Genomic DNA, 25314 nt, shown 5'->3' on the forward strand with positions numbered 1-25314 from the left:
CAGCTTTCCTGTTCCTCTGATGCTGCCTGGCCTGCTGTGTTCCCCCAACTCCACACTTTGTTATCTCTTATTGCTTGTTAACAGCCTTGCTAACTGCAGATTTTACTTCATTGATTTGTGACTCTCTATCTTACTGTCCATTGTGAGCAAACTGGACACTGAGAAAACCCAACCTGAAAATCTGAATAACAACTTGAGCTCGCTGCTTGCTCCAAAGGGCCTCTATTTGGGACAAAAGGCACCAACACCTCAGGGTACAGTCCATGGACACCAGCCACACACATCCAATATCCATGGACATTGGCATCTGACTTATGCCAGCCTCTGAGAAACATAATGGCACATCTCCAATTCACTTACAATATGCTTCTATACTTACATGCTGCACCTCAGAATGCAATGGCAACTATCATTGTAACGCTGCAGCAAGGACACTGGTGCTCAGCGACACAAACGCGGCTCATGAATAAGATCAGGCTAAATACCTGGGTGGTCCATGTTCTCTCTTTGTGCTCACTCCCTTTGAGATTAATGGATGCTCAGAGCATCCCTGCCTTGCCTTGACTTTTGGTACCTTGCTCCCCTCAGTCAGAGATACCAGGCTCACAGTAATTTTCTTTTCTTTATTCATTCACGCGATGAGGGTGTCGCCAGCTAGGCTGCATTTATTGCCCATCCCTAATTGCCCTGAGGGCAGTTATGAGCCAACCACATTGCTGTGGGTCTGGAGTCACATGTAGGCCAGACCGGGTAAGGATGGCAGTTTCCTTCACTAAAGGATATTAGTGAACCAGATGGGTTTAATCTGACAATCAATAATGGATTCATGGTCATCATTAGACTCTTAATTCCAGATACGTATTGAATTCAAATTCCACCATCTGCCATAGCGGGATTCGAACCCAGGTCCCTAGAACATTATCTGGGTCTCTGGATTAACAGTCCAGCGATAATACCACTAGGCCATCACCTCCCCTGTACTGCCTTGCCATTTAGTACAAACACACAGCCCAGAAGCTTTTTGTGGTTGTCAGCAGTCCTCAGTCAAGTCAGAGACCCCCTTTGCTCAGAGGATCCTGGCACAGTAAGTCAAAAGCAGGCTCCAATACCAAGCCAGGAGCTTGGAAATGCTCAGTTATTTGGCACAGTCAGAATCAGGATCCTCTCCTCATAAATGCTGTGGAACTGAATGCTGGACAGCCTTTCACCCTTCTTGACTTTTTCTGCCTTATCGGGTACAGCTTTCCTCCTGGAATGAGAGACAGTCTGGGATCACAGGAGAAGAAAGAGAGTGGCACAACTATTACTTTTGCTCCAGGCAGAAGGTGCCCCAATCAAGTAAGTAGCCAGCGCAGAGGGGATGTCATGTTAGCAGTGTCACGAGTTGGGATGGGTGACGGCAGTTGAGGGAAGATGTTGCAAGTAATAGTGAGAGTGGTACAACATGAACTATGAAGGGAAGTGGAAATAGTAGCAGAGATAGAGTGAGTGTGAGGAGCAGAAAGAAGACAGTGGCACAAACACTGGTGGAGTGGACAATGTCATTAACTTCCGGACTCCTCATGCTGAGACTGTATTAACCCAAGTGACAACCACGGATCAAACTGGCATGGTCTGGTGGTGTGAGCTCCTCTTACTCTTAGGGAACAACGCCCACCTTGTTCATCAGGATCAACGGGTTCCTGCCTGCAAAGCGAGGTTGTGAATTGTCTCTTCTCTGCCATGTCCAGGGCAAATGTCAGGAAACATGCAGAGCAGCTCTGAACTAACAGTGCTTTAAAAGTGACAATGGTGCCAAGGATGCCGGTCAATTCTGGCATATCCGGTCAATGTTGAGCTGTTCCAGTATGACAATTGGTAGAATAGGTCTCGAATTGGGTGACGTTGCTGCTTTAGGGACTGTGGTGGGAGATCTTACTCAGCCTCAGAGAGAAAACCTCCATGAAACTCCATGAAACCGACATTTAGCCAAAACAATGTAAGATTCCGCCCTGTGAAAGTCCCAGAGAGATGGTGAGAATGTTGAGTTGTAAATGGCTGTACTTTAATCTATTTTCAAGGTGTACGAGAGTTGGGTTCTCAAGGATAGGTTAATTAACATTTCCATTTAGATACAAGGCCCATATGATACAATTTGCCACAGAGATGACCATGAGACCATTAGTGGAATTAGGTTATTCAGCCCATCAAATCTACTCCTCCATTCGATCACAGCTGATATGTTGCTCAACCCCATTCTTCTGCCTTCTCCCTGTAATCCTTGATTGTCTTAACAATCAAGAACCTATCTATCTCTGTCTTAAATACACTCAATGACTTGGCCTCCACAGCAATGAGTTCCATGGATTCAGCAGCCTCTGGCTGAAAAAATTCCTCCTCATTTCAGTTTTAAAAGGTCGTCCTTTTGCTCTGAGGCTGTGTCCTTGAGCCCTGGTCTCTCCTACTAGTAGAACCATCTTCTCCATGTCCACTCTATTCATGCCTCTCAGTATTCTGCAAGTTTCAATCAGATCCCACCCCCATCTTTCTTAACTGCATCTAGTATGCACCCACAGTCCTCAACTGCTCCTCATATGACAAGCTTTTCATCCATGGGATCATTGTTGTAAATCTGCTCTGGACTTCCTCAAATGCAAGGACATTCTTGCTCAGATATGGGGCCCAAAACTGCTCATAACATTCCAAACATGTTCTGACCAGAGACTTATACAGCCTCAGTAATACATTTCTGCTCTTGTATTATAGCCTTTTTGAAATGAATGCTAACATTGCATTTGCCCTCCTAGCCGCAAAATGAAACTGCACACTGTGAACTAGAACTCCCAAGTCCCTTTGTGCTTCAGATTTCTGAAGGCTTTTCCCATTCAGAATATAGTCTATGCTTCTATTCCTCCCACAAAGTGCATAACCTCACCCTTTCCCACATTGTTTTCCGTCTGCCACTTCTTTGCCCACTCTCCCAACCTGTCCAAGTCCTTCTGCAGCCGCTGCACTTCCTCAACACTACCTATCCCTCTGCCTATCTTTGTGTCATCTACGAACTTAGCAACAATACCCTCAGTTCCTTTGTCCAGATTGTTGATGAATAACATGAATAGTTGTGTTCCTGACACTATCCACTGCAGATCTCCACTTGTCACTGGCTGCCATCCTGAAGAAGACTCCTTTACATCCACTCTCTGCCTTTTGCCAGTCAGCCAATCCTCTATGCGTGCCCCTAACACCATGGCTCTTATTGTATTTAGCAGCTTCCTCTGTGACACCATGTCAAAGACCTTCTAGAAGCCAGCTCAAAGATCAGGCAACATAGAATATCAAGGAATGTCACAGAGGTTTTTCTTTTTGGTCTGCCTGGGGTCTTGCTGAATGGGAGCAGTTAGGAAGCAAAACGTTTCTATGATTTGCTGTCGAAAAATGCAATTGGGAGGTCATGCTTGGATTATGAAGAACAAATTTGTGGAGAGTTAAAATGAGACTCGAAGAGTAACCTATGTTGAGTTACAGTGAAAGCTTCCTGAGAAAGAAAACCTCACTGTGAAAGACAGTCCTAAGATTGCATGTCACCAGACAAGAAAGCAAAGTAAAAACATAAATAAACCCTCAGGAACTAATAATCACTTTAGATTGATTCTGGGAAAATCATATGTTTTCACAAGGGGCAGTAAAATATACCTTTTCTCAGCTGGGCTAAAAATAGGGGGTTTTAAATATAAGTTTAAATTTCAGGTGCACTTGTCAGTCTATTGTTAGTGCACACAGTTTAAGATGTGATATCAGGACTTGTCATTCGTTCAGTGATTAACTAGAAGATCATATGTCTTTGTTAAAAATTATTGGTTTCTATGAGAATTGTAATGATTGAAATATCATCTACGCATTGCAGAAAAAATGTTATTCTTCTTCCTGTACACATGATGCCATTCCCAGTCAAAAGGATAGAGAAAACAAAAACAGCTGGCTGTGTTGTCTCATTGTAGCTTTTGCCTGTGTGACTTGCATGTAGATTTGAAAGCTTCTCAATGATTTTGTTAGTGGGTGCTTTACCACAACCTTTAGTCAGTTTAAATACTGATTTATTATTGCATAGATTCTTGTAAAACAAAATCACATTGCTTAATATTAAATGAAAATAAATCTAATTCTAAAACTGTATTGAAATAAATTAAATGTTTTATTTACGGCTCCTACATTTTTTTCCCCTTTATCTTCATTTTGTTTTGTTTGATTTAGCAAACGTACCTATAGGATCTACCCACACTGCCATGGTATCCTGGGGAATATCAACTTTCACCTTCTCCAATGCAGGATCTTTAATGGAGACATCATGATGAACAATCCGAGCTAATAGTTTGGCTGCTATCATATTACCATCCAACACTTTGCTCAACAGCTCTGCAGTTTCTGTCTCTGTTGCACAGACTTCAACTTTGATCTTCTCTCCTTTAATAGAAATAAAGCTACAGTTAGTGTTTAGCATAACCTGGAGTTTTCAGCTCGTTATTCTTCTATATTTTGAAGCTCTATTTGGGTTGAAACATACTAAAAATAGAAGCCATGCAATGCAGCAAAAGAAACAACACTAAAGCAGAAGTCCTTGCATCATGCAAATACAACTTAACCACGATAACCTGAAGGGCAAATTAAACACACACTTGAAGGATCCTTAATTGAGAAAGAAGTGCTCAGTGATGGACAGTCTAATTACCAAACAGAACAGCACATCAAAGCTTATGAATTCATAAGACGAAAAGCAATGGCAGTCCCACAGCGTAGAAGAAATATTAGCAACAAATCAAGTGTGATAATACACTAACAAATAGTGTGTGAACAATGTCGATTTACATCAACTAGTGTAAATCACAAGATATTCTTTAGTTCAGTGGTATACTATGTATTTGCTTGGTTTGTGATAACACTCTTGCCTCTAAGTCAGAAGATATGGCTCCAACCGCCATTTCAGGACTGGGCACACGCTTCAGTGTAGAGATGAGGGAGTGCTGTGTTAGCAATAATCTTTTGGAGGAGGTGGTCCCATTTGCGGATCCTTACAGCCATAAAACATCCCATGTTAAAGTACAGATGGAACAAATGTAAACTGGTTAAAAAAATTACAGTGGATTGTAAAAGCTTCCAGTTATGTAAAAAACAGCTAAAATAAATGTGGGTCCATTACAGAGGAGAATCTATAATGGAGAATTCAGGAAAGGCAGAGAAGCTAATTGATTACATTGTATCAGTCTTCACAAGAAATCTTCAACTAGAGATCCAAGGGATTAGAGAGAATGAGGAATTGAAAGAATTGAATATTTGTAAAATTTGAAGAAATTATTTGGAATATAGATTGAAAAGTCCCAAGGACCTGATATTCTACTTTATAGAGTGTTGAAAGAGGTAGCTATGGAAATAGTGAATGCATTGGTGATCATCTTTCAACATGCTATAGATTCTGGAAAAGTACCAATACATTGGAAAGTAGCCAATGTCACACCACTATTTCAGAAGGGAGAGAAAGAGAAAATAAGGAACTACAGACCTGCTAGCTTTGAATCAGTAGAAGGGAAAATGCTAGAATATATTATAAAAGATAGAATAAATGGACAAACACAGAGAATGCTAGAAAAACTCAGCAGATTTGGTAGCATCTGTGGAGAGAAAAAAAGATTTAATGTTTTGAGTTTGTTATGACTTCTTCAGAGCTGAAAGGTTTTGGAAAATAGGTTTTTTAAATATATTTTTACAGAGGGACAGGAGGAGCAAATAGCAGATGGTATAGAGACCCAGTGCAAAAGACAAAGGGGAGAAAAATGATACAAGATTAAAAAGGGGAGCGCAAGGGAAAGAATTGGAACTTGTTACTAAGAGCAAAGTAAACAAGACACAATCATAACATGGCTGTGGCGGGGGTGGGGGAGCAGTTTGAGAGAATGTAAGAAAAATGGAAAAAAGACATAAAGTGGTCAGTTTCTGAGGTTATTGAATTCAATGTTGAAACCTTGAGGCTGTAAAGTGTTTCAGCAGAAAATGTTGTTTCTTGAGCTTGTGTTGTGCTTCAGTGGAACATTGCAGCAAGCCAACGATGGAAGTGTTAGCATTATAGTGAAGTGGCTTTTTAAAATGGAAAGCAACTGAGAGGTTGGGGACATTCTTACACACAGAATGGGGAGGTGATCTGCAAATCAGTCACCCAGTCTTTATTTGGTCTTTTCAATGCAAAGGAGACTGCAATGTGAATAGCAAAAGTAGACTAGATTGAAATAACTGGACTGAAATGACAAATAAAATGGTGCTTCACCTGGAAGGTAAGTTTCAGGCCTTGGACAGTAAGGAGGGAGAAGATGAAAGGGCAAGTGTTACATCTTTCGTGATTTCATGGGAAGATGCCATGAAGAAGTGAGGAGACATTAGGAGTCATGGAGGAGTGGACAGGGTGTCACAAAGGGTATAGTCTCTGTTAAATACTTAGAGTGGAGTAGATAGGAGATGTGTTTGGTGGTGGCATCCTGCTGGTGGCAGAAGATGATACTGTGAGTGTGAGACCAGTAGGCTGGAAAGGAAGAACACGAGTAACCTTTGTTTCTTCTCGGAAGGAGGGGAAGGGGTGAGGGTAGAAGTTTGGGTGATGAGTTGAACACGACTGAAGGTCCTGTTGACCACAGTGGAGGGGGTAATCCTCAATTGAGGAAACAGGAATCATATGGGAGGCAGCCTGGTGGAAGGTGGCTTCATCAAAACTCTCGCAACGGAGACAGAGAAACTAGGAGATTGGAAGGGAATCCTTGCAGGAAGTAGGAGGTATAGTTGAGGTAACTATGAGGTTCAGTGGGCTTGTAATGGATATAGGTGGACAGCCTCAGAAAGAGTGAAGCCAAGGAAAGAGAGCGAAGAGACAGAGATGGACCAAGTGAAGATGGAAGCATAACTGATTAGTTTTTCCAATTCTGAACAAGAGCAGTAAGGAGCACCAAAGCCATCATTGACATATCAGAGAAAGATTTGTGGGTGGGGGCCTGAGAAGGCCTAGGACAAGAAATATTCCATATACCCACAAAGAGACAGTAATAGCTGGGACCCACGTGTGTCCCCATAGCAACACCTTTGATTTGGAGAAAGTGAGAGGAGTTAAAGGAGAAGTGAGAACATATTCAAAGTGAGAACAAGCTTTGCTGGGTGAAGGAAGTTGGTGATGGATGGAAACTGTGTATGCCTCTTTTCAAAGAAGAAGTGGTCAGCCATCAGACCATCCAAATGGGGCATGGATATGTAGAGGAATTGCATATCTACAGTGAGAAAGAGATGGCTAGCACCAGAAAACTGGAATATAAAGCCTGAGAAGAATCATGCATATAAGTGGGAAGAGACCGAACAAGGGGGTAAGAAGTAGAATCGAGATGGGAAGAAATAAGTTCAGTGAGGCAGGAACAGACTGAAATGATGGGTCTGCCAGGCGAGTCCTGTGTATGAATTTTGGGAAGGGGGTAGAAACAGATCATGTGGGATTGGTGGCGATGAGGTGAAAAGCTATGGAGATCCCCAGAGAAAATGAGTTCCATGACAGTCCTGGCAACTACAACTTGATGTTCAGTAGAGGGGATCACGATCCAGGTGGAGATAGAAGATTGCAAATACCAGTCTTTAACCAATTCAGTTCACTCCACCTCATATCAAGAAACGGTTGGAGGCACTGAATACTGCAAAGGCTATAGGCCCTGACAACATTCTGGCAATAGTACTGAAGACTTCTATTCCAGAATTCACCGCTCCCGTAGCCAAGCTATTCCAGTACAATTACAACACTGGAATCTACGTCACAGTGTGGAAAATTGCCTAGGTATGTCCTGTACATAAAATGCAGGACAAATCCAACCCAGCCAAATATGCCCCATTAGTCTATCTTGATCATCAGTAAAGTGATGGAAGGTGTCATCAACAGTGCTATCAAGCTACACCTGCTCAGCAATAACATGCTCAGCGATGCCCAGTTTGGGTTCCGCCAGGGCCACTTAGCTCCTGATCTCAGTACAGCCTTGGTTCAAACACGGACAAAAGAGCTGAATTCCAGAGGTGACCTGACAGTGACAGCCCTTGACATTTAGCCTGTCTTTGACCGAGTGTGGCATTAAGGAGCTCAAGCAAAACTGGAATCAATAGGTATCAGGAGCAAACTCTTCACTGGTTGAAGCCATACCTAACACATAGGAAGATGGTCATGGTGTTGGAGGTCAGTCATCTCAGCCTCAGGACATTTCTGCAGGAGTTCTTCAGGGTAGAGTCATAGGCTCAACCATCTTCAGCTGCTTCATCAATGACCTTCCCCCCATCATAAGGTCAGAAGTGGGGATGTTTGCTGATGATTGTAGAATGTTCAGCACAATTCAGAACTCCTAGAAACTGAAGCAATTCATGTTCAAATGCAACAAGATCTGAACACAGCCAGGCTTGGGCTGAGAAGTGGCAAATAACTTTCATGCCACACAAATGCCAGGCCATGCCATCTCAAATAAGAGAAATCTTACCACCAACTCTTGATATTTGATGGTGTTGCTTTTATTCAATCCCCACTATCAAATACTTTGGATTACCACTGATCAGAAAATCAACTGGACTTGCCATATAAATGCAGTGGTTACAACAGCAAGTCAGAGGCTAGGAATACTGCGGCGAGAAACTCACCTCACTCCCCAAAGCCAGTCTGCCATCTGCGTGGCATTAATCAGGAGTGTGATGGAATACTCCCCACTTGCCTGGATGAGTGCAGCCCCAATAACACTCAAGAAGCTTGACACCATCCGGGACAAAGCAGCCCACTTGATTGGCACTACATCCACAAGCATTCACTCCCTCCACCAAGATGCACAGCAGAAATTCATCAAACATCCACAGACAGCACTTTCCAAACACACGAGCACTTCCTCCTAGGACAACAGCAGCAGATACATGGGAACACCGCAGCCTGCAAGTTCGCCTCCAAGCCACTCATCATCCTGACGTGCCATTCCTTCAGTGTTGCTGGGTCAAAAACCTCGAATTCCCTCTCTAAAGGAATTGTGAGTCAACAGCATGTGAACTGCAATGGTTTAAGAAGACAGCTCACCACCATCTCAAGGGCAATTAGCGACAGGCAAGAAAAGCTGGCTAGACAGCAATGGTCACGTACCATGAGTGAATTAAAAAAAAATAATGTGGAAAAATTTGAGATTATCCACTCTGGTAGAAAGAACAGATGTGCACAGTATTCCTTAAATGGTAAGGTGATTACAGAATGTAACTATCAGTCTTTGACATTCATTCATTACTATTGCTTAAACCTCCACTAACAACATCCTAGGGGTACCATTGAGAACAAACTGAACAGGCATAGCCCAATAATGCTGTGGTTACATAGCAAGTCAGAGGCTAGGAATTTTGCAGTGAATTCTTCACCCCCTAACTCCTCAAAGCCTGTCTGCCATCTGCAAGGCACAAGTCATGAGTGCAATTTAATACTCCCATTTACTTATATGCATGTAACTCTGAAAACACTTAAGGAACTTGACACCGGCCAGGACAAAGTAACCTGTGATTGGTACCACATCCACAAAATATTTAGTCCCTCAACTACCAATGCACAGGAGCAGCAGTGTACCATTTATGAAATGCTCTGCAGAAATTCATTAGGACTCCTGAGACAGCACCTATCAAACTCACGACTACCATCATTTAAAAGAACAAGGGCAGCAGATACATGGGAACACAATCATTTGCAATTCCTGCTCCAAGTACTCACCATACCGACTTGGAAACATCTTGTCGTCATTTCAGTGCCACTAGGTCAAAATCCTGGAACTCCCTCCCCAACGGCATTGTGGATATCATCAAATGGACTTCAGCAGTTCAAGAAGGCATCTAGTTACCACCTTCCTGAGCGCAACTACAAGTGGGAAATAAATGCTGACCCAGCCAGCAACCCCACATCCCATGAATGACTTTTTTTAAATGTAGCAAGGGATCTGGCTGAGCTCATCAATAAATCACTAAAGGTTAACATGCTGCTGGCAGCTGACACTTAGGAAGCCCTTTATTTCAAAAGGATTTGGATATAGGAGTATCAAAGTTTTGCTTTGAGTGTATAGAACATCAGTTAGACTGCATGTGGACTGTACAGTTTTGGTTCCCTGACCTTACGATGGGTACTCTCAACATAGATGGAATGCAACAAAGATTCACTGGAATTATTCCTGTAATGGCAGGACTGTCCTATAAACTGCTTTTGGGTAAACTGGACCTGTGTGAACTAGAGCTTTGAAGAATGAGTGATGACCGCATTGAAGTCACCAAAAGAATAGCAGGGTAGGTGGAAGTAAGACGCTTCTCATGACTGAGGATTTTAGAACCAGGGATACAATTTCAAAATAAGAGGAACCACCTAGGACTGAGATGAGAAGAATTATTTGTGTTCAGGTTGTGAATCTTTGGAATTTTCTACCCTGGCTGGCGATGGGTGCTTAGTTTAGTAAGCATGTTTTAAGCAGAGAAATTAGTTAGTTGACAAATTTCCTCTAAATCTCCTGCTTTTCACGTTAAAACTTTCCCCCCTTGTTATAGGGTCCTTCAACTAAAGAGAATAGCTTCTTTATATTCACCCTATCCATGTCCCTCAAACTTATATGCCTCAATCAGGTCCCCTCAAAGCCTTCTCTGCTTTGAAATAACACAGCATAGAGGAACACAGCAGGCCAGGTAGCATCAGAGGAGCAGGAAAGTTGACGTTTCAGGTCGAGACCCTTCTTCAGAAATGGGAAGGGGGAAGGGAGCTCAGAAATAAATAGACATAGGAGGGATGGGGCTGGGGGAGGTAGGTGGGATGGTGATAGGTGAGTGCAGGTAGGGAGTGGTGGGGATTACTCAGTGAGGTGGAAGGAGAGAATAGGTGGGAGAGAAAATGGACAAGTTGTGTCAAGTCAAGGAGGCAGGGATGAGAGGGAGGGTTGGTCATGGGATGAGGCTGGGGGTGGTGAGATTTTGAAACTGGTGAATTCCATGTTTAGGCTATTGAGCTGTAGGTTCCTGAGGCAGAATATGAGGTGCTGCTCCTCCAGATGGACATGTAACCCCATCCTGGGCCTCCTCCACTGTCACAATGACACCACCCCAAACTGGAGGAGCAACATCTCATATTCCGCCTCGGGAGCTCACAGCCCGATGGCCTAAATGTGGATTTTACCACGTTCAAAATCTCCCCAACCCCGGCCTCATCCCATGACCACCCTCCCTCTCATCCACGCTTCCTTGGCCTGACACAACCTGTCTGTCTTCATTCACCTATCCGCCTCTTCCACCTCACTGACCAAGCCCCACCACTCCCTACCTCCCTAACTTATCACCATCCCACCTACTTCCCCAGCCCCACCCTTCCTCTATTTATTTCTGAGCTCCCTTCCCCCTCCCCATTTCTGAAGAAGGGTCCCAACTCGAAATGTCAACTTTCCTGTTCCTCTGATATTGCTTGGCCTGCTGTGCTCCTCTAGCTCCACACTATGTTATCTCTGACTACAGCATCTGAAGTTCTTCCTATCTCTACTTTCTCTGCTCTGAAGCAGCCTTTCTACATCGCTAAACTGCTCCATCCGAGGCAACATCCTTTGCACCCTGTCCAGTGCAATTACATCCTTCCTACAGTGCCAGAACTGCATACAGTACTCCAGCTGTGGCCTAACCAAAGTTTTACACAGCTCCAACATATCCTCTATAGGTGTGGAAGCATCTGTGGGATCCATTCCTTTGTCTGTTCTCGACTGCTGTTCGCTCACTTTGGGCTCCATCTCCACCAAACATTTACTTATCTCCCTTCCTCCCACCACATCATCAGCATATATACTAATCTTGCCTTGGCAACAATCAGTTCTGAAGAAGGGTCACTGGACCCAAAACATTAACTCTGCTTTCTCTCCACAAATACTGCCAGATCCGTTGTGTCTCTACAGCAATTTTGGTTTTTGTTTCTGATTTCCAGCATGTGTAGTTCTTTGGGTTTTCTTTTCCCAACATAATCTCCCTGCTCTTTTAATCTGACTGACAATGACAACTGTTCTGTATGACTTCTTTAAATTTGCTATTCACCTGTACTGCCGCCTTCAGAGATCTGTGGACAAACGCCCCAAGATTCATCTGTTCCTCTGAGATTCCTAGTGTCTTGCTATTCATTGAGTACTCCCTTGTCTTGTTACTTCTTCCAAAGTGCATCAACTCACACTTATGAGGATTAAATCCATCTGCCACTGACCTGCCTATTTGACCGATCCATCCAAGCCCTCCTGTAACCTCACTTCCTTACTGTCAGCAACAAACCAATCTTCATGTCAGCTGCAATCTTACTTATTATCCCCTCCACTTCCTTCTATATTGTTTAATTATATTATGAACGATAAGGGACCTAGCACTGATTCCTGTGGTATGCCACTGAATACTGGCCTCCAGTCACACAAACAGCCTTTAATCACCATCCCCTGTCTTCTATCACCAAGCCAATTTGGATGCAACTTGGCAAGTTACCCTAGATCCTTTTACCTTCTTTGTCAGTCTCCCATGTGGGACTTTGTTAAAGGCTTTGCGGAAATACACATAAACTACATCAATGGCACTACCCTCCTCTATATATCTGGTCACCTCCTTGAAAAATGCAATCAAATTTGTTTGACATCACCTCCCTCTTGCCTCCCCTGTGGTCTGAGAGGAATTAAAAACTTGAGTCAGAGCTCCTGTAATTTTCTCCCTCATCTCCCACAGCAGGATAGAATGTAACTCCTCTGGACTGGAATTTGTCACTTTTAAGTCTGCCAAAACATCCTGTTACTCCTCACTCCCTATGTCAAACTGCTGAAGAATCTCACAGTCCTTTTTCCAGAATTCTGTACCTACATCTTCCTTCTCCAAAGTGAAGACAGATGTTGTAGTAGAAGTAGTTGTTTAACACCCTATCAATGTACTCCAGCTCCATGTGCAGCTTGCCCTCTTGATCCCTAATGGATCCTACTCTTTCCCTAGTTATCTTCTTCCTTGCTATAGTCCTGGGTATACATACTTATGGATATCTTGGGATTCTCCCTAATGTTACCCATCAGTGTTTTCTCATGCCCTCTCTTTACTCTCCTAATTGTTTTTTTTTAGTTTCCTCTTACCCTATCTTACATTCCACAAGAGCCGATGTTGAGTTCCTCCCTTTGTACCTGTTAAAAGCCTTTCTTTTCCATCTTAATCATTCTTAAATATTTCTAGACATCTAGAGTTCTCTGGACTTGTTGGTCCTATATTTCACCCTAAGTGAACATGTTGGGCCTGTGCTCTTGCCAACTCCATTTTGTGTGATTGACACTGTTCTGCTGGAGATTTAACCGGAAGTAACTGTTCCTAGGCCACTTTGGTTGGACCAAAGGGTCTGTTTCCATGCTGTATGACTCTCTGACTCTCTAACTCTATCTTTCCCCCACCCACCCCACCAACAATCCAACTCCTTTTTTGCAGACCATCCATTTCCTTTTCCATAACAAACTTAAAATGTATGGTGCTGTGGTTTTTATCACTGAGTGCTCTCCCACTGCCACCGCAAACACTCGTTGGCTTCATTCTCCAGAATTAGGTGCAGTACTGCACGGTCCCTTGTTGCACCTTCTGCACATTGATATAAAAAGCTGTCCTGAATATATTTCCAGAAACCTGTCCCCTCTAAATTCTTTACACTATGACTATCCCAATAAAGTTGGAGAAGTTGAAATCCCTAATATAATTGCCCTATTGTTATTTTTACATATGTCAGTGAATTATCTACACATTTGCTCTTCTATTGACTGTTGACTATTTGTGGTCTGTAATATATTCCCAGCAATGTGACTACCCCCTTTTCATCTCCAAGCTCTACCCACAGAGCCATATTTGACAACTCTTCCAAATATCATCCTTTCCTGAATTAACTGATTCCTTAACTAATAATGCAATAGCGCCTCCTCTTTTATATCTTCCTCTGTCCTGCCTGAAGATTCACATCCCGAAATGTTGAGTTGCCAGTCCTCCCGTTCCCTCATCCATGTCTCTGGGATTGCAACAACATCACAATTTCACGTGTCAATCCACACACTTTACTCATCTGTCTCACCTATAATACATCCAGCATTAAAGTAGAGGCCATCCAACCTTGCCCTACTCCCTTGAAGCTCAACATGGCTTTACTCCGTCTGCCTTGGCTCCTTTATTAAGGAATGCTATCTCCATATTCTACTAACTCTCTGTGCCTTCTCCCCCTGCCTAGTTTACATTCATCCCAAAAGCACTAGGAAATCCAGTTGCAAGGATGTTGGTCCTATTCTGTTTCACATGCAGATTGTCCTGCTTATAGAGATTGCAACTTTGCCAGAAGATGTCCCAGGAATCCAGAGATCTAAAACCATCCTTCCTGCACCAATGCTTGAGCGACAAATTCATCTTCCCTGTTTTCCTATTTCTATACTTGCTAGCATACGGCACAGGGAGTGATTAGAGTTTACAACGTTTTAGTTCCTGCTGTTTAGTCTACTACATAGCTCCCTAAATTCCTGATGAAAGACCTCATCTTTCATTCTACCTATCGTTGGAACTAACATGCATCATGACCATCCCTTGGTGATAATATGCTAAAAGTAGCATTAATTGACTCAGACTGAAACTTCTGCTTCATCTGGGAGAAAGTTCTAGCCTAGAGAGCATCCAGCCAATCTGATGGGCCAGCAACATGGTCCATCAGTGGCCATTGCTGGGATTAAATTCAATATCCAAGGAAGAGGTGACATTGAGGACAGTTTTCAGATAAGTCTGGGATTTTAGTTGGACCTTCCTGACAGAACCCAGCCAAGGAGCTGGTGGTGACAGGGGTGAAGTGCATTCAATGGAGACACCCCACCTTCCTGCCCAACAGCCCATGGAGTGAACGCTTTCACTCTGCCTGCCTTGCCTCCACTCTCCCCTGCTCCAAAGGTGGTTGTGTTACCTGATGCCTTCTCCTTCCACTGTGGCATGGGAGATAGGTTGAGGTAGCAGGAAATTGATGGGAAGGTTACAAATCCTACCTCCTCACCTTCAAAAACACCAGGAGGAGATAATAAAATCAAACCCCTAGAGTACAAAGCTCGGAACTTATGATAAACCTTTTGAAAACCTTGGTTTGGGCTCAACAAGAACATTATAATTAATTCTTGGCACTGTACTTTGGGAAGGATATGAAGACTTTATATAGGGTGCAATGAAGATTTATGAGAATGGTTTGAGGAAGAAGAGACTTTGCTAACATAGATAGGCTGAGAAACCTGAGTTGATTTTCTTCAAGAAAAGGTTGAGAGGAGATTTGATGGTGATGTTAAAACTCCTGAGAAGTCGAAACATAATTGGTGAGGAGAAACAGTTGTCATTGGAGGAAAAAGTGATTGACAAAAGAGCTTAAGATGACACAAGGAAGAGCTTTTTTACGATTTGTTTTTATCTGGAATATACCACTTGAGAGAGAATAGTCAATGTAGACTAAATTATGAGGTTGGAAAGGAAATTGGATAATTTACAATAAAGAGAAAAGAATTGAAGAGCCACAGAGTACGGGCCGAGCTAAATTGATGGTTGACAAAAAAAAATGATGGGCTGAATGGCCTCCTTCAGTGCTATAACTATTCTAAGACTTGGTGAATGGATCTTTTAGTAGAAAATGTTGATGTCTGTCTTCCATGTTTTCGGAAAGCCAATGAGAACAGTGACTTTCTCAACACACTTCCACATTCATTAGAAATTGTTATCAAAATTTCCCATGCCTTGTGTCTTGCAAATGTCAAATTCTTGAAGATTCTGCAATGGCCACACCTTATCCTAATCCTAGACTTTTCCTATTCAACAACTTTAGTTTAAATTCAAGAATGCATCTGTTAAACAACATTTCTGATTTGCCAATTTCCTCAAAAGTCTACAAATGTAATATTTGAGATAAAGTGTCACATTATTCAATTTAACTTTGAGTTGTTAACCAATGTAGCTGAAGTCATTTCCTGCTGATTGCGACCACAGTGTTCCAGGAAAAAAACAGCCATACAAGAAATAAAACCAGGCCCTTTGTGCCATTATCTGCATTTTCTTCATTTCGTGTTCTTCCTTCCTCCCCTCTTCTCATTGGGTCAGAGTGCACTGGCACCAGTCACTCTCTGCTAACTGAACTGAATGACTGTCAGCCAAGCTTAAGCATTGAATGTCAGCATTAAGATGTTATTCAACTGCAGGGAGCTTTCAATCCAATCTCAGACAAGCCATTGCCCTACAGTCACTATAATGCTGGTGTCGGATTGGGGTTGACAAGGTCAAAAATCACACAACACCAGGTTAAGCTGAAGAAGGAGTGAGACTCCGAAAACTTGTGTCTTCAAATAAACCTGTTGGACTATAACCTGATTACAAGTCACCTAGTTGCAGGTAAGCATTCAGGAGTGGGAATCTTGGATGTTAAGGACAATTCTGGTGGTCTTATGCTCTTTTGGCTATGAATCAATTAATGTCAATATAGTTACATGGTCAAATGGAAAAACCAAAGAACTGAAGATGCTGGAAGTCAGAAACAAAAACAAAAACAGAAATTTCTGGAAAAACTCTATTAGCATCTGTGGAGAGAAAGCAGACTTAATATTTTAGGTCCAGAACTGATTGTAGCTAGGAAATGTTTGGTATATGTGCTAAATATGGGGTGAGGAGTGGGTATGGGGAGTAAATGGGAGGGGAAATAGAGCCCAGAGAGAGAGAGAGAATTGTGATTGGACAGACAAAGGAATGGGTAAAGGTCAGCCTGGGAGAATGAAAGAACAGGGGACCATTAGTGACTGACAACAGATTGTTTGTGGTAGCAGCCAATGTGATGACAAGGCCTTGTGTGTGGGGATTGGGGTAAGAACAAGGGAGAAAGTGCTCAAGCTTTATAATTATTGAACTCGAAATTGAGTCCAGAAGGCTGCAGAATTCCCAAGCGGAAAATGAGATGCCATTCTTCCAGCTTGCACTGAGCTTCACTGGAGCACCAGAGCAAACCCGAGACAGAGATGTTGGCCAGGGAACACGATGATGTGTCAAAATGGCAGGCAATTGGAAGCTTTGGGTCATTTTTGCCGACAGAGCATAGGTGTTCCGCAAAGCGGTTGCCCACTCTGCGCTTTGTCTTCCCAATGTAGAAGAGACCACATTGTGAGCAGCGAATACAGTAGATTAGATTGAGTGAAGTGCAGGAAAATCACTGCTTCACCTGGAAGGTGTGTCTTGGGCCTTGGATACCGAAGAGGGAGAAGGTAAGTGGGCAGGTGTTACACCTTCTGCAATTGTAAGCGAAGGTGCTGTGAGGCTGTGGGGACATGTTCAGAGTGCAAGAAGAGTGCACCAAGGTGACCCTGAGAGAATGGTCCCTACAAAAGGCTGACAAGGGAGGGGAGGGAAATATGTGTCTGGTAATGGCATCCTGCTGGAGGTGACAGAAATGCCGGCAAATGATCCTTTGAGAGTGGATACTGGTGGGATCGTGGGTAAGAATTAGGCCAACCCTGTTGTGGGAGGCAAAAGAGGGGTTGAGTACCAAAGTGTAGGAGATGGTCACACACGTCTGAGGACTCTGTCAACCATAGCTGTGGGGAATTGTCAGTTGAGGAAGAAAGTGGACATTTTGGAGGCCCCATTGTCAAAGTTACCATCATTGGAACAGATGTGACCAAGAGGGAGGAACTGGGAGAATGGAATAGAGTCTCTATAGGAAGCAGGGTGTGAGGATATATAGTCAAGGTAACTGTGGGAGTCAGTGGGTTCATTGTGGATATTGGTGGCCAGCCTATCCACAGAAATGGAAACAAAGATGTTGAGGAAGAGAAGAAAGGAGTCAGAGATGGACCAGGTGAAAGTGAGGGCAGGGTGGAAATTGAAAGCTAAATAGATAAACTTCCAATTCCAGATGAGAGAGGGAAGCAGCACTGATGATACCATTGATGTACTGGAGAAAGTGTTTTGGGTGGGGGCCAGAGTAGAACTGGATCAAGGAATGATCCACATACCCCACAAAGAGACAGGCATAACTGGGACCCATGCAGGTAGTCATGGCCATCCTTTTGACTTGAAGAAAGTGGGAAGAGTTAAAGGAGAAATTCTGTGAGGATAAGCTCAGCCTGGCAGAGGAGTGTGGTGTAGATGAGAATGGTTCAAGCCTTTTGTCCAGGAAGAAATGAAGGGCCCTAATACCATCCTGATGGGGGATAGAGGTGTAAAGGGACTGCACGTCCATAGTAAAGAGGAGGTGATGGTTATATGAATCAGTTATATGGTCCATCTACTCAGGAGATATACAAGATATTGGGATGTATTGGACATGCCACTGGACCATCACTTCAGCTGCCCAACAAAAAGTAGAATAGCGATTCTGCATTAGTGTTATCCTGGACCTACACCTAACCTCTGGTAAAACACCTCAGGCAACAAGGAGTCTTGTTAAAGGACTTTTTGAGTCTTGGGAAAAAAAAGTATGGACAGTGGTAACAGAAAGTGCTCAAAACACATATTTAACTGAAGCTGGAACATAAAAGCTATTTCCTTAATATTGACTATGAAACTACCATCAACTGTTATTAAAAAAATCCATCCATTCACTAGTATTTTTGGGAAGGAAATCTGCCATTCTTACCTCATCCTTCATGTGACACCAGACTCACAGGAACATGGTTCACTGTTACCTGCCCTCTGAAATAGCCTAGCTAGCCACTCAGTCCAAGGGCAATTAGGAATGGGCAACAAATGCTAACTTTGCTAGACATGACAACTCCCATTAAAGAATGTTTAAAAAGTTAAAGACAGGATCAGCCTTAACTTCAGGTTTAAATATAATCAATTAATTAGCAACCTTATAAAACCAAACATCCCTTTGTCTGAATTTATACACAGTACATTATTTAATCACTCTAATTTAAAAATTCTTGCTTTCAATTTTGAACTCAAATTGATGTTCTCCTAATTCCAAAACCACAAACACTTTACCTATGTGGTAGTGAAAAACTATCACTAGCAAAGAATGTATATTTTCTCACTTAGACAATGTCCTTTGTAATGCTGTGATCCTGATGGTAATTTTATAAAGTCAAGTTCACAAAGGTCACAAAGCTTACAACCGTCCTTTGTCCACACAGTTGAATCTTGGGGTTAAGTTACAATATGCTTGCTGAGTACTTCTTAATTATTAAGTACTGTTCATGGAGAACCTGGCACCCATGCAGAACGTGAAAAGAAAACCATTTCTGGTTGAATGTTCTTGCGAGTAAATCTTAGTCCTGGATTTATCGACTGCATGAGTTGCAATAAGTTACATTATAAAATGTTTCTTAATTGAACTTGTGAAAATATTTTAAAAGTGTCAGCTTTAATTGCATGTATAATTAACTAGAAAACAAAGATGTTTAAGTTTGTCTGTTTTCACAGTTTAAAACAATGTGAAATGCCTTGGCCCAAACTTTGCAGAATGTGGCATTTCACGGCATATCTTATTATTAGATTTGTTCTTTCACTGTTCACCACAAAAAGTCTTTGCTCAAAATTATGTCTGGAAAAGCAAGCTGATAATCAGTGAAAACAACATGGTATTTCGGATCTTACTGAACAACAGAACAGTGTTTCTTCTTAAACAACGATTTTAAAAATTTGAGCAATAACAGAGGAAGGTCTGGATGGAAGGGAAATTCAATTTCAAAATGGGTGGAAGGAGAAATAAGAGGAAGAAAAGAATATTGGACCAAAAGAGGGAGAAAAGAAGGGAAAAAAAACTGAAGTTCTGGCATTCTTAAGATAATTAACAGCAATTTACTATTTAAATGAAAGAAAGTCCATGCTTTGAAGTATTTCTTTCTTATTTTCTTATATACATTATTGCAGAGACTTGATAATCTTTTATACACTTAATAATCAAAAATTCATCTACTTCTGCTTTAAAAATATTTATATATTCTGCCTTTTGAGGAAGGGGATTCCAAAGACTCACAACCTCTGAGAGAGAGAAAAGAAAATTATCTCTGTGTTAAATGAGTGACTCCTTATTTTTAAGCTATGACCCCTAGTTCTAGATTCTCCCACAACAGGAAAAATCCTTTTGACATTCACATGGTCAAATCCCTGCAGGATCATACAGGTTTAATCTAAGTCACCTCTGAATCTTCTAAACTCCAGAGGATACAGCCTGGCAGAAAAGGTTGCTCTTGATTAACAATGATGACCTTGATATAGAGTACTTAAGCTATTATTTATTGGACTTAACTTTTCGTACCAAAATTAGTGGACAAACAATATGCAAGCACAACAACCTTAAGGGTATCTTTGTGAAGCCAACAATAGATAGGTCAAAGTTGGCAAGCAACTTATGGCAATCTGCAAATAATGAATCTCTCTTCTTCACCACAGTTTGCTGGCTGGGTTACACATTAGCATTCACTTGATGTTATTCTTGCAGCAATGTCTATCCTACTTAATTTTGAAATTTTAAATTACAGGTGGTGTAAAACTTTTGACGAACATACATAAAGATGCTTATTAGCCACATTGAGTATTGCCAAATTCAACAAATTGGTGGAGCTTTTCACCTAGTTTGATAACGCCAAGAAAGGTTCTGATTTTTTTTATGTTCAAACTTTTCTTTTACTTACCCAGACTGTTAGTGAATTGATTTGATTCTTCACCAAAGATGTAATCTTCCAGCCCTGGAAACTGAATACCAGATTGTTATTGGTAAAACAAGGAATTATGGATGTTGAAGATCTGAAACAAAAACAGAAATTGCTGGAAAAATTCAGCAGGTCTAGCAGGATCTGTGGAAAGAAGCAGAGTCAATTTTTTGTATCTAGTGACCATTCCACAGAACTGTTCTTCAGAGAAGCATTGGGAGTGAGAGTCAAAAGTTCCTCTTGTTGAAATTCCTACGACCTTGAAAACTAGAAAGACCTAGCTAGCATATAGATACACTTGGCAAAACTGGAAGGTCCAGTGGTAGTTTTCAGGCCAAATTGTAGCCTTTCAGACAGGACTGAGGCCTGGATTGCTGAACAGAATGTAAATGTAATTTTCCCCTCTTTAAAAGAGCTGTCGAATGCAAAATCAGGAAATTTTAGAAGGAGCAGAGAGGCCCTTCACTCTCAACACAAGCAAGAACACTGCAATGTAGAGACTTCACTAATGATGAATGCTCAAGATGTCGGGGTCTAGTTAAATTATGAGACCCGTCCTCGCGCTACCTCATCCTCTGATACTCTTTCCAGCAGTGGCGTTCATTTTTATGTACAACTGTGGTATAACTACTAGGGCTACTGGGCCACAGGTTTCTCGTGACTGTGTTTATAGATGTGGACCTTCCTCAAACCATTCAATTTCATTTTGAAAAAGTACATAAATATGACGGAAAATTGATATGTTAGGTCTATTAATATTACAATACTTGCCCATGTCTGCATGTAAAGATGATTGTTGAGGTAGCGAGTTGTGATATTTTATCCAGCATAATCTTTAGGTCTTTTCTGGAATTTAATGATCATGCCTTCAGGCCATTGTTCAGTTTACTGTACACAGAATTTGGTTGCTGGCAAAGACTCACAACACACTGAACTACTAATAATCCACGTTATTGAACTGTAGGATGTAGCTCATATCACACATATCCACAACTAACTTTTAAGTTATGCCACTGTGGAGAGGTCATTTCCATAATATAAGGAAAAAAAATCAAATCACTCCATTTTACTCTAAAATCCCTTTTGCCTGCCTATCCCTTTAAATAGTACTTCTGCTACTGGTAAGAGTTAATAGGAATGGACAGATTTAAAAATTAGCACCATCCAAAGAGCAAAATCTAGAAGGTAGTCCATTGTTCAGTGGACTACCAGTGCTAATCACCATGGCTGCAAGAGAGCTGGTGCACTTATTCTAATGCTATATATTTTTCTTATCCTGGTGCAATTAATCATTATAAAAGGTTTCCTATGCAAATTTTCACTGATTCTATTTTCAAAAGAAAGGTACAAATATTCAGTGTACTAACTGAGTACAAGAGTAAGAAGTACATCATTACTGTTCAAGCTCAGACCAATTATTTCCAAATAGGACAGACAGACAAACATTGCGAACAAATATCTTTTAATTAGCTTTCTAAATTCATGGTACTCACTTTCTTTCCAATATCATGTTTGATTACTTCTTGGACTAATACATCTGCCAGTGTTTTGAAATCACTAACAAATTTCTTATTTTTCTCACTCCCCTTTTTCTCTTGCACCAGCAGCTGAAAGAGTGTCTCCTCTTGCTTGCAGGCACGAGCAATGTTTGCAGATTTTTCTGAGGCATAGACCAGTGCGGTCAAAAATTCAGTCATTGTGAAAATCGATGTGTCTATATGTGACCACCTAGAATGCAAAGAACAGCAGTCTGTTAACTCATGCAAAAAAAAGTTATTTACAGACAATTATCAAAGCCTGTGAATCTTTGGATCCAGTGGCAACATCAATATAACATACTCTTCAAAAAGTATGTTATACAATAGATGATTATGGGAATAATTAACCCAAAGCACTTGTACTTTCTTGCTCCATGGATTCTAATACTATGTCCATGGATGATGAAGCAGAAATGGGAATTCTCCTCAAATCAACACCACAGTTGGGAAATACATGTTTAAATCTCAAAATGAGTTTTGTTCAAAAATTAAAATGATAATCATGGAATTGTTTCAGCACAGAGAAGACCATTTGGCCTTTTCCATCTGCCTTCTCCTCATAACCGTGAGCATTCTTGCTTTCCAATAATAATCCAATTCCCTCTTGAATGATTTGATTGAACCTGCCTCCACCACGCAACCTAGTAGTGCATTCCAGATTTCAACCATTCACTGCATAAACTTTCTCATGTTTCCACTACTTCTCTTGCTAATTACTTTAAATTTGTGCCCTCCTGTTCTTGTTTCCTTCCACTAATATGAACTGTTTTCCTATCTACTCTGTCTAGACACCTCACAAATTTGAAAACCTCTATAAGATATCCTCTCAAAACTTTTCTTCTGCAAGCAAAAGAGTCTCAACATCTCAATTCTATGTAACGGAAGTTCCTCACCCCTGGAACACTCTTCTCATGATTTCTCTGCACTTGCTTATGTCTTAGCATCTTTACAAAGGTGTGATGTGCAGAAGTGAGCACAATACTCCAGTCGAGCGGAAGCCATTCAGTGTTTTATACAGGTTTAACATGTATTGTGACAGCAATAAATCAATCAACCACAAATATCTAGAAGCGCAAGGATCCCACCATAAATCCCTGAGAAACTCCACTGCAAACCATCTTTTTCATCTTTTCATCCTTCCACTACAGGCATCCATCAACCATTACTCTTTGTTTCCTGTCACGCAGCCAATTTTGAATCCATGTTGCTGCAGTCTGTTTCACTCAACATATGAACCAAGAACAAAAGTAGGCCACTCAGCCCTTTGAGCCTGCAATGCCATTAAATAAGATCATGGCTAATGTGATTTTAACCTCAACTCTACATTATTGCATATACTTGATAATCTTTTATACCCTTGATAATCAAAAATCTTTCTACTTCTGCTTTAAAAATATTTATATATTCTGGCTTTTGAGGAAGGGAATTCCAAAGACTCTCAACTTCTGAGAGAGAGAAAAAAAATTCTCATCTCTGTGTTAAATGAGTGACTCCTTATTTTTAAGCTATGACCCCCTAGTTCTAGATTCTCCCACAACAGGAAAAATCCTTTTGACATTCACCTGGTCAAATCCCCGCAGGATCATACAGGTTTAATCTAAGTCACCTCTGAATCTTCTAAACTCCAGAGGATACAGCCTGGGCTGCCTAGCCTTTCTTCATTAGGCAATTTGCTCATTCTAGGTATTAGTCTGGTAACCTTCTCTGAATTGTTTCCAAAGCATTAACATCCTTTCATAAGTATGGTGACCACAATACTCCAGATATGTTCTTACCAATGCCCTTTATAACCGATGCATAACCTACTCTTGAAATCATTTCCCCTCGCAATACAGAGGGTTGTGACTACAGAGAGGTGTGAACAGCCCAGTCCATCATGCAAGACAACCTTCCATCCATTGACTCCATCTACACTTCCCCATGTCTCAGAAAGACAGCTAACATAATCAAAGACCCCTCCCACCCCAGTTATAATCTCTTCCAACATCTTCCATCATGCAGAAGATACAAAAGCTTAAAAACACGTACTAACAGGTTCAAAAACAGCTTCTTATTAGATTTCTGAATGGACCTTTCAAATTTCAAATCTAATGTGATCTTGCTTTTTGCGTACCTTCTTTGCAGCCGTAACTTTGTATTCCTTGATCTGTTCTATAACCTTATGATCTTTGTATGTTATGATCTGCCTGTACTGCATGCAAAACAGAACTTTTCACTGTGCCTGGGAACATGTGACAATAATAAGTCAAATCAAATAAAACATAACATTCTGTTAACTTTCCTGATTACTTACTTTACCTGCATTCTACCCTTCCATAATTCATAAAGTAGGACACCCAGATTTTTCTGCATCGCAGAGTTCTCCAATCTCCCACCATTTGGATAATATGCTACTTCGTTATTCTTTCTGCCAAAATAAGCAATTTCCCACTTTACCACTTTATACTCCATATGTCAGATCTTTGCCTGCTCATTTAACCTATCTATATCTCTTTGAAAGTTCATTATGTCCTTTTCTCAAATCACTTTCTTACCTACCTTTGTGTCATGAGCAAATTTAGCTACGATACCTTTGGTACCTTCATCTGAATCATTATATGCACTGTGAAGAGTTGAGGTCTCAGCACTGATGTCCGTGACACACAACTCATGACATCCTGCCAGCCTGGAAAAGACCCATTTATTCCCACTGTCTGTTGCCTATTAGCCAGTCAATCTTTTATCTATGCCATTATGTTATCCTCTACACTGTGGACTTATATTTTCTGCAGTAACGTTTGATATGGCACCTTCTCAGTATTTTCTGGAAATCTAAGTACAATATATCTATCAGTTCCCTTTGTCTACAGCACAAGTTACTTCATCAAAGAGCTCCCATAAATTAGATAAACATGATGTCCCTTTGACAAAACCATGTTTCTAACCAAAGATAACAAGGTGTAGAGCTGGATGAACACAGCAGGCCAAGCAGCATCAGAGGAGCAGGAAGCCTGACGTTTCGGGCCTAGACCCTTCTTCAGAACCCTTCGTCAGCCTTCCTGCTCCTCTGATGCTGCTTGGCCTGCTGTGTTCAT

General features: G+C 41.5%; 1 protein-coding gene across 1 annotated transcript in view; it reads right to left on the reverse strand.

The window, feature by feature from the left end:
- Positions 1-25314, reverse strand: part of LOC109933224 (inositol polyphosphate 1-phosphatase) — a 79812-nt gene that overhangs the window by 31932 nt on the left and 22566 nt on the right. Inside the window, exons 3-5 of the mRNA XM_048599542.1 lie at positions 22196-22430; positions 20685-20745; positions 4240-4440 (exon numbers count right to left, since the gene is read on the reverse strand). Coding sequence (XP_048455499.1) covers positions 4240-4440; positions 20685-20745; positions 22196-22399 — 466 coding nt within the window. The 5' untranslated portion in view covers positions 22400-22430. The remainder of the gene's footprint in view (positions 1-4239; positions 4441-20684; positions 20746-22195; positions 22431-25314) is intronic.

Source organism: Rhincodon typus, chromosome 7 (assembly GCF_021869965.1).
Source record: "Rhincodon typus isolate 14 chromosome 7, sRhiTyp1.1, whole genome shotgun sequence".
Taxonomy (NCBI): domain Eukaryota; kingdom Metazoa; phylum Chordata; class Chondrichthyes; order Orectolobiformes; family Rhincodontidae; genus Rhincodon; species Rhincodon typus.